Here is a 10,309-nt window from a genome sequence, read left to right as displayed (position 1 = left end):
CTGCCAAGGGAAAGGGCCACCAAAGCCTGCAGGGGGGCATGGCTCGGACTCTGGAAGAAACTCAAGCAAACTCCCCCTGCCCACGCCCAGGCCCCAAGCGAGCACTTCCCTGTCCTTTTCAGGCAGCATTTGCTACCTGAAAGCATCTATTTCCCTGTCTCTCCCTCAGTGAGGGAGAGAAAGGGAAATGGATGACATGACAAGGGAGAATTCGCATGGGCTCTCCAAAGCTCGAGGCCACGCCCCCTTTGCATGTGACATCATGCGCAAAGGGGGTGTGGCATCGAGCTCCGGAGAGCCCAAGTCAATTCCCTGTCATTTCAGGCAGTGCTTGCTGCCTGAAAGCATCTATTTCCCTTTCTCTCCCTTGCTGGAGGAAGAAAGGGAAATAGATGTTTTCAGGCAGCAAACACTGCCTGAAAACGACAGGGGAGCGCTCACTCAAGGCTCTCCCTAGCCCGGATGTGGAGAGTTCTCTTGGGGCTCTTCCAGAGCCTAAGCCATGCCCCGTGCTTATGATGTCACGTGCACAGGGCGTTGCTAGAGAGGCCGCTGGGCAGGGATGGATGCAAGCCTGGTGGGACTGGGTAGGTTCTCCAGATTCACTTGCCTTGCTTAGCCCATAGAAAAAATGGTCAGACATAACTGTTCAGTTAACAACATACAAACAATTTATTGTGCTCACCACAAATCTCAGTGACAGTAGAGCGGTTGCAATTGCTGAAGGTCGGAGGCGCTCTTACCCCTGGACTTCCAGGCCGAAGGCCAGTGTCTCCACAGTCCCTGGGGTCCCCCAAATCATCTTTAGTCTGGCCAGGGTGGTCTGGTTGCCTAGCCGAGCATAATGATGCTTAATTTGCAGGGGTGGGGGGCTCCAAAGGCCTTTAGGTCCAGGCTCCAAAATTACCTAGGTGCACCTTTGGGTGAGCAAGACACAGGAGGGCGCACAGGCTTCCTCTGTAGATCCAGCAATCCTTTTATTATCCAACTTTATCCTCTTATACCCTTCCCCCCCCCAAACCCTTGTGCAACCACATCACAGCTTGTTTACAACTTGTTTATATACATGCTGATTGGCTGGGTTCCTCCATTTAAGAGTACCCTTCATTGGTTATTCCATTTTGTTCATGAATCCAGATGAACAAGACTAATAATACCAATAAGACAAAGTTGAGGCTCAAGAAGAGGCATTTTAGCATGAGAACCGAATTAAAATCCACTCAAGGCTAACCAGAGAAACAGTCTTAAAGAACAGCTTTAGAGTTTAAAGAGAGCAAGGAGGGAGCAGCAGAGTTTAGATCAGAGGTTTGCTAGAATACCTGGATCTTTTCCAATGGTGTGTTGGACACTTGTTGCTCAGCCAGTGCTGAGGAGCTTCTCTCCCCAGGGCACTTTCCAGATTAGACCCTGCAACGGGGTCACGTCGTATCTCGGAAGTGTGCTTCCACACTTCCTGCGTTGTGACACCGCAGTTCCTACGCAGACAGCAGGGTGCTGTTCACATTTCCAATGCCTTGTTTCGAATTTAATTGCTGCGATATAGAGCTAGGACATCATATATCCGGCATAAGAAAGTTGCTGTTTTTTCGGGTTGTTCGTTTCCGAGATACTGCTCCCTCTGCTGTTTACATTTCAAATGTGATTTGCCTGAATGGAGGCATTTTGCTGCTGTTGAGCACCTAGTCTGGAAAGCGTCCAGGAACAAGCAGGAAAACAGGATACAAGAGTGGGGGCCTGTGTGCCACTCGTGGGTCAGGAAGCAAGTAAAAGTCCAAATTTAGGCTGCTAGGTAGCATACTGAAGTCCAGGACCTCCAGGTTAGTGTTCACTGAAGTGCTACCTGTTTAGCTTTGCCATCTCCCCGGATTTCCTGGGTAAAGGTAAAGTGTGCCATCGAGTCAGTATCGACTTTTGGTGACCACAGAGTAGTACCCAGATTTTAAGCATGTCACCCGGATTGTGTTGGTCACCTGGATTCCCCTGGATTTCAGCTTTTCATTAAAAAAAAAAAAAAAAAAAGCTAAGCTCTAGCCCTTGTAGAAGTGGAGTAATGGAGCAAAACATGCACTCACTATTCTGCTCAACCATTGGAGTTGGACTAAGGCAGAAGGCTGACTGGGAGAGTTTCTGCAAGTACAGTAATCCCCTGAGGAATGTTGCCTTTGTTTTTTTATCAGCAGGGGGTCTCTACCAGGCAGTTGAGAGGATAGCTTGCTTTTTATGTAAATCACTGCCTGCCTACCAGGCTGTGTATTGTAATGTTTAAGGACTTTGGCTTTACATTCTTTGCATACCTACTTAGAAGTAAGCACCGCTGGTTTCAATCAGATCTTCTCTCAAGTAAGTGTGTACAGAACTGCAGCCTTAACTGAAAAGCTGTGCATTTTTGTTGTTGTTGTTCTGTTGCTGCTGTTAATATGTCAAGGAAAATGGTCAGGCAAAGATATCTTCCCCAACTATTGCTGGGAGATATCCAGAGCAAATACAAGTCAACTGGAAAGCGCATCTGCTAATTTGCCTAATATGCAAATTATTTGCGAGCCAATTTACATAATATGCAAATTTGGGTGCCTGGATTTGGAGGGCCAGATTATGGCAACCCTATACCTGTTCCACACACAAGGCCAGCAGGACAGGCAGAGTTGAGGGGTCTCAATGTGTGGATAAGACAGTGGTGCTGAGAGGAACAGTTTAGGTTTGTTAGGAACTAGGGTACATTTCCGGGTAGATTCCAACAAGCTAGAAAACCTAGGAGAACCGGAGTCCTCCACAGAATCATTATGGGTGAAAATACGAGGACAGAAAGAAAATGTGTTACTAGGGACATACTATGACATAATATCAAAATCTGGAGTTGGAGAAGCAAATCAGAGAGGCGTCAAAGAGAGACAAAGCGGCAATAATGGGTGACTTTGATTACCCTTCAACTATCCACTGAAGTGGTGGATAGCTTCTGCCTTTTAGGATCGACCATCAACAGTAAAGGATCCAGCAGTCAAGAAATACACCACAGACTAGCACTTGGTAGGGCCTTGGAAAGGATATTTAGATGTCGCGTGACGTGTCTACACCTACAAAGATTAGAATCATTTGGATAATGGTTTTTCTGGGACACTCTATGGATGTGAAAGCTGGACTTTGAAGAAGCAAGATAGAAAAAGCATTGATGCTTTTGAACTTTGGTGCTGGAGAAGACTTTTGAGGATACCATGGACAGCCAGGAAAACAAACAAATAGATCCTAGAACGAATTTTCACTTGAGGCACAAATAACCAGGCTCAAACTAGCATACTTTGGACACAAGATGCGAAGACCCGACTCCCTTGAGAAGTCCATAATGCTGGGGAAAGTGGAAGGAAAGAGAAGAAGAGGACGGCCAGCAGCAAGGTAGATGGACTCGATGACGACAGCAATGAATGCCCCACTGAGAGACCTTAAAGGCCAAGTGGAAGACAGATCTAGTCCTGGAGAGAATCTCTCTATGTGGTTGCTGAGAGTCAACACCGACTTGATGGCACTCAATCAATCAATCAAAATCAGAGAAATTCGTGGAGGACAGGCCTATCAATGGCTAAGAGTGTGGTGGCTGTGGGCCACCTCCATCCTCAGAGCCATGATGCCTCTCAATACCAAATGCAGGGGAGCAACAGCAGGAGAAAGGCCATGCCCCCATCTCTTGCCTGTGGGCTCCCCACAGCCAATGTGTAAAACAGGGTACTGGACATGATCCCATTCTTATGCTCAGCAGAGCTCCACACCGTTTAGGCCACGTCTCCATGACGACCGAAAGCAAGGCTCCCGGAACCGGCGAAAGAGAACCCCCAGTAGGGGGCAGCGTTTCATTAATCTTCCGGTATTGTGGCAGACTGCGCCTGCGCGTGGCTGGACTAACTCCCTTGAGTAGCGGAACGCAATGCGTTCAACGCATTCGTATCTATGACTCCTTAGGGAGATATGCGCATGCGGGGTAGACAGTAGCACGAAAAAAGAAGAAAAAAATTGAGCCCTTTCGTCATACACTTCGTGGGTTCAGGTCGGAGGGTTTTCCACCCATGCGCACTACAGTAGTCGTGGTTGTGAGCATGCGCGTTGACTAGAGGCGTCCCGGGACCGGATTCGCGTGCCAAGCCGCGAGCGTGCGCAATGGCGAGGAGTCGTCGTCTCGTCCCGCCCTCTGGACGGGCACATTCAGGTCTGCGCATGCTCCTTACCGGCGCGCGGGGAGGGAAGAGAGCGCGTGCGCGGCCCCTTCCCTCACCATAGGCGGGGCGCCTTCTCTTTTGCAGGAGTCGGTCGGGTGAGCGGCGAGCATGCGCGGTGCACCCGGCCGCTGCGAGCCAGCGAGTTTGTGAGGAAAGAAGCGAGGAGGGCCGGTTGGGCACAGGCGCCGCTTCCGCAGCCCGCGAAGGGAGGGCCGGGCGGCTGACTGGCTGGCTGACACCGAGGGCGAGCAGAGGAGCCGGCGACCCTCCAGGTAAGTGCGGGGCCGGGGAGGGGCGGTGTCGGCGGCTCCCCCGCTTCACTCCTCCTCCTCCTCCCTCCCTTCACAGCGCGACTGACTGAGTATCCACCCCCTCTTTTCTCCCCCCCCCGCAGACAGAAGCCGTCGCTGAGAAGACCCTGAGAGAGGAAGAGCCGCAGCAGGAGTGGCGGGGGGGGACCGCAGGCGCCGAGACCCCCGCGCCGCCCTCTCCCATGAAGCCCCGCCCCTTCCCCACAGGCCCCGCCCCTGGCCCCGCCTTCCCTGCTCTTTAGAGCCCCCTCCCTGATTCCCTTCTCAAGGGGGGTGCCTGAGCTGCCCCCTCCTCCTGCTCACCTTAATTATTCCTCTCCCCCCCCAACAGACACACACACTGCTCAGCATCCCCCCCATTGGTCCTCCAAGGCAGGGGTAGCATTTTGCACCCCCGAAAAGCCTTTTCTCCACTCTGTGGTTGCTTCTAGTGGCTAAGGTGAAGACCCCTTGGACCCACCTAGCCCCTCTTCCTCCTCCCAGCAGTGCCGCCCTGTGTGAGGGGGCTTCTTTTGTTGTTGCTGCACCCCTTCCTCTTCCTCCTGCTCCTGTGGATGCCTGCCTCTCTACTGCGGCCACCATGGGCAAGGTGCTATCCAAGATCTTTGGCAACAAGGAGATGCGGATCTTGATGCTGGGCCTCGATGCGGCAGGCAAAACCACCATCCTGTACAAACTGAAGCTGGGGCAAGCGGTCACCACCATCCCCACTGTAGGTTTCAACGTGGAAACAGTGACTTATAAGAACGTCAAATTTAACGTGTGGGATGTTGGGGGCCAGGACAAGATCCGGCCATTGTGGCGGCACTACTACACGGGGACTCAGGGCCTCATATTTGTAGTAGACTGCGCTGACCGGGACCGCATTGATGAGGCCCGGCAGGAACTGCACCGCATAATCAATGACCGAGAGATGCGGGATGCTATCATCCTTATCTTCGCCAACAAGCAGGACCTTCCTGATGCCATGAAACCCCACGAGATCCAGGAGAAACTGGGCCTGACCCGGATCAGGGATAGGAATTGGTATGTTCAGCCATCCTGTGCCACCTCGGGCGATGGATTGTATGAAGGGCTGACATGGTTAACTTCTAACTATAAATCCTAATGATTGTGTGTTGTTTTTTTTTAAAAGGACAAACTATTATTGGACTTCAAGAGAGTTTGGAGGGGAAAATAAACACTATGTGGCTTCTTGGGAAAGAAATGATTTCCCATACTAAAATATTAAGAAATTAAGCATCCATAGGATTGTGATTGCTCACCTCTCCTCCAGTTACCACAGTTTTCTTCTACACACTTGACTGGATCCCCAATTTAATGCAACTCTTGCTTGGTGTTATGATGCTCTACTCTTCAACTGTGAATGGACACAAGCACTAGTTTCTATGGCAAACTTCCAACAACATGGGGGGAAAGGACACACAATGCATCTTGACAGAATAACATTTCTCCTATCTTGAGAGCCCTTGTTATGATGGTTTGACTTCATTTGTTTGAGTCCTGGGGCTGAGGTATCACTTTTTCGTGTATGTGTTCTGATTCTGTTTCTCTTCCCTTCCCCATTATCATCTGCTGTAGATTTGCTGCTTCTTGCAACCGTGCAGGATATGTTGATAGGTCTCTGTTATCTAGTAAACTGAAAACCATTGCTTATGAACAAACTGCAGTCTGTCCTCTTTATGGCAAGAGTTTACCTGTAACTAAGAAGTGAACTACAATTTTGAACTCCTTCATTTGGCCTCTGATAAATCTGAAAGGTACCATTTAGAATAAATGTGTGGTTGCTTACTGGGCCTGATGTGTACCAGATAATGCAAGAACCATTTTGAAATGTTAGCTGTAGGGAGCTATGAACAAAATGTTGTGCATGAATAAGGATACCAATAAGTTTCCATTCTTAAATAGCAACTGTATACAGGATGAAATGAGACTAGTGTCAAACCACAGTTCCTGTATATTTTGCATTGTAAGCTTAATTTTCCAGCTGCAATATTAAGTAGTTGCATTACTCTCCAGTTTCAATACAAAAATAATTTTGTTCTGTACAATGCAGCAATAATTTGTAAACATCACTGTGTGGCACACATAGTTCTTAAAATCATAAACCTGTAGTCAAAACTTGAATGTTAAACTATTCCTGTCTTAAACTGAGGCAAAGGTGGCAGTATCATAATTGATCTAAAAGCTTCTAAAAACTTGATGTAAAAATATTTTTAGACCTTTTATCTTCTAAGATGCACCTTTATTAATGGGGTAGGGGGAGAACCTGCATCTGCTTCTATATCATGATTTGAAATTTTAGGTGTATTGAAACGATTTGGTTTTGTAGATGTCACTAACTTGGATGAAGCAGCTGAGTAACTGCTGTGTATGGGAGTTGCATCTCCCTTCCATCTCCTGCAAAACTGTGCTGAATTCTTGCAGGCAGCAGCAGACCAGCTCTAGCCTTCTGTTCCTATAGTACTTTTTTTGACCTGTTTCGGATGTTTAAATCTATAAAGCCCTTTGGAAGGGCAGATAATGAGTGGGGTGGAGAGTGAGCAAACGACTATGAATGTAAACTTCCAGGTTTCGTTCTTCAAGAGCAAGCATCTCATTTTGCCATATTGCAGCTTCCAAATGTCTGTCTTAGTTTTATGGGTGTGGGGGGAGAAATGATTGTGAATTCAGGTTAGCATAAAATGGTTTCAATCAAGTATTAATACTGGGTGCAAACATGTAAAGCAGCTGGTTCTTATTCAGCCTTAAGGATTAATTTCAGATTTTCCTCAAGGAGTAAAACTCATCTGAGGAATTTTAGGAATGTATTGCTACAAAACCAGAAGAAAATTGCTTTTTTCTAAGGGTATGAGTTTAAAATAAAATCGGGGCATTATGCTACACTTCTTCAGTGTTGATTTTGCTATTTAAATTGTGGACTTTTTGAGCTTGTACCAAAGATGTTTGAGGGGGTTAAAAGTAATGAGAAATTCACTTATTAAAACAGAATCTAGCATCAGTATGTAGAAAACTACTTTGACTCTGATCCTGGATAAACTTGTAGTTAGTTCTTTAAATCCCATTCCCATCCTCCAAATCAAATGGGAATATTTGCTTTAAATGATTTTAGGATCAGAGCAATGAAATTAACCTTAATAGGAAATATAGCAATGGTTCAGAACAAGTTTTGCTAAAGTAAATTTTTTGATACGAACCAATTTGCTTCATTCTAATTGTGTTAAATAAACCTACTAAGAATACTTGTTCCTGGCAGCATTGGTAAGAGTTGGTACTACAGAAACAAAGCTCATAAGCAGTTAATTGTTTTCTTCTGGAATAATTAAAGCCAAGCACAAAGTAGTTGCCTAAACTGGAAAACTTGAAGATTTGTTACTGGTTCTCAAACTTTCATATACATCTTAATTGCAGTGAAAACATGGGTGGTTTTACCTTCGGTGCAGAGTGTATTGTATCTCTTCTCTAAACTGGGGGCATAATGGAATCTTCATACAACCTCTGCATTAGTTGAATTCATAGTTTTGTATGACCCTTTTAATTTCTTCCTCTAGGTATGCTCTTTCAGTAGGTAAAAGGGGTACATTTAATTCTGATTTTTAAAAAAAGAAATCTCCAGTTTGGGGTGGAAACTATGAAGTTGAATGAAACATGTGACAAATGCATCAAGTAACTTTTGCTACTGAACAAAAATTATGAACGTTTCATTTTAAATACCCTCTTTAAAGAAACCAGGTTTGGTCTTCTCCTTGGCTCAGTGTGGCCATACAAACAATGGCTTTAGACAGCTATCTACAGCTTGCGAGTCAAAATGCAATCTGTAAGAATTCCACTTTTAAAAAAAATACATCCAACTTCTGTGTTCATGTGACTATAAAGTGCAACTGAGTATGTTTTTGAATGGCGTTAACTTTGTCTGATAAGTGAATGAGTCTGTAGACTGTGATCTCCCTGAATAAAGTAAACAGGAATTTTTGTGTTCGCAATATGGTTGTAGTGTTGGTAAAAGAACTAATAAGCAGAAAATAAAGCAATTATACAGTGCAGCTCTCCTGTTTATGTTTGGATGTGGGAGAAAGGAGGGTACATGCTTAATTCTGTTTTCTGGCAGTTATTGAAAAGTGTGCCTGCAGAGTGACTGTGCAGGCACACTTGGGGATAGAAGGGAATGTTGGTGTTGGGGGAAAGGGCTTACAAGCGGAAGTGTAATATCCTCTGCTTTTGGGAAATCGAGAGAACTTCTGATCCTCCTGTATCCCTTGCTCTAGGTAATGCCACTAGCATCTAATACACACAGCTACACAGAATGGTTGGGATAAGTATACTGCTTTAAGGATTGTACAGTATGCACAACAGCAGCAAAACTTCAGTTCTCAAAAGGGGATTAGAGCACCGTTAGCGATCAATACTAAAAGCTGCAATACAGAAAGAAAACTAGCTTGCCTATTCAAGGAGTACTCTGGAAAGTTAAGAGATGAGAGGTTTAAAATATATGAATAATACAAAGTGAAAAGCTTCAGGATTTGGAGAGTGCAGAAACTGGTGCAAAAGAGAAAAAATAAGGGAATTTAACTACAGGAGAAGGATATAAAACCTTGCTCAGCTAATAATCATAATAATTGCTCCCAAAACCAGTGTGAAGCTGGTTTTACAATGAGGCTATTCATACATGTGTGCAAAACCGGGCTGTGGGAGCCCAGCCCAGTTTTGCATGTGCATGTGAACCACCAAGATCAGGCCCGATCCTGGTGGCTATACCACGGCAAACCTGCCAAAGTAGCCTCCCTCTAAAAGGCGGTTAAGGGAGCTAGTGCTAGTGCTCCCTTAACTTCATTTTCTTGATGGTGTGGCAGCTGGCACACTCGGGGTGGGGGGATCCCAATAATGCACCGCGCTTGCATTATTGGAGCTCTGGGGGGCAAGGTGACATGCTGTGGCGTGTCCTGGCATCCTGACCAGTGCTGCCAGGTGAGCCACCAGTTGTCGGTGGGGAATGGTGATCCACCCGCCCAGGGAAGGCATAGAGATCATCTGCGGGGAAGGTAAGTTAAACCTGCCTTCCCCGCAGACCACCCCGGAGCTCTTCTCACCAATTGTGAGCAGAGTTCCAATATATTGTAGAAATTGATGCATGCTGCCTCATTCTGTGCATGTTTACTTGGACGTAAGCCATACTGTGTGTATGGCTCCTTGGAGGAAGAGCGGGATATAAATGTAAAAATAAAAATAATTTTAAAAATAATGGCATTTGCTGTTAAATGTGCAAAAACTGCAGTTTTACAAGGGTTGGCGTTCAGAAAGGTCAGTATGTTGGAGCTATGGCTGATAGTTCAATTGAGAGGAAGAAGACTTTGCAGAAACAGAGGATCTGAAGGTATAAAAATTCAAGACTGATTATAATCATTCTTGAATCCAACTCTGAAACGAGTCTTTAAGCGTTGCTTAAAAATTTCACCATAACATACTTAGACTCTTAAATGTGCCTCTTGCATTGTGTATAAAATTATGTTAGTTTTAAACCAATTGCATATTTTTGGCCAGATATTCACATGACAGTGGCTCTTGTGAATTTTTCTAAAACTAAACTGTCAATATTTTTCACCGGAAATCTAAGTTGAGTTTGAAGTACTTTACCTGTACCAAATAGTTTGGACGCTAGCTTCATGAGCCATGAGTCTTCTGTTGTATCATCCTTTCAGAGTTCAACATTGCATCTCTTTGATGTCTAACATTTTCTTGTCCTAATGGTATATGCAAGGGATATCGCTAAGTATCTGAAAGTGAGGTGGTGATGGTGGC

At 45.7% G+C, this 10,309-nt stretch overlaps 1 protein-coding gene across 3 annotated transcripts; it reads left to right on the top strand.

Moving 5' to 3' along the window:
* Positions 1–3,838: 3,838 nt before the first annotated feature.
* ARF6 (ADP ribosylation factor 6) lies at positions 3,839–8,556 on the top strand. 3 transcript variants are annotated; one of them, XM_053284187.1, is made up of 4 exons: positions 3,839–3,853; positions 4,287–4,474; positions 4,597–5,539; positions 5,649–8,556. In XM_053284187.1, the coding sequence occupies exons 3-4, from the start codon at positions 5,094–5,096 to the stop codon at positions 5,734–5,736; spliced, it is 534 nt and encodes a 177-aa protein (XP_053140162.1). In that variant the 5' UTR covers positions 3,839–3,853; positions 4,287–4,474; positions 4,597–5,093; the 3' UTR covers positions 5,737–8,556. The 3 variants fall into 3 exon arrangements, with proteins under 3 accessions (XP_053140162.1, XP_053140161.1, XP_053140163.1); XM_053284186.1 differs by lacking the exon at positions 3,839–3,853 and adding an exon at positions 3,958–4,192; XM_053284188.1 differs by lacking the exon at positions 3,839–3,853 and having other exon boundaries at positions 4,207–4,474; positions 4,597–8,556.
* Positions 8,557–10,309: the final 1,753 nt, after the last annotated feature.

This window comes from Hemicordylus capensis, chromosome 1, assembly GCF_027244095.1.
Source record: "Hemicordylus capensis ecotype Gifberg chromosome 1, rHemCap1.1.pri, whole genome shotgun sequence".
Classification (NCBI taxonomy): domain Eukaryota; kingdom Metazoa; phylum Chordata; class Lepidosauria; order Squamata; family Cordylidae; genus Hemicordylus; species Hemicordylus capensis.
Note: the sequence above shows the minus strand (reverse complement) of the source record. Positions and strands in the feature narration are given on the sequence as shown.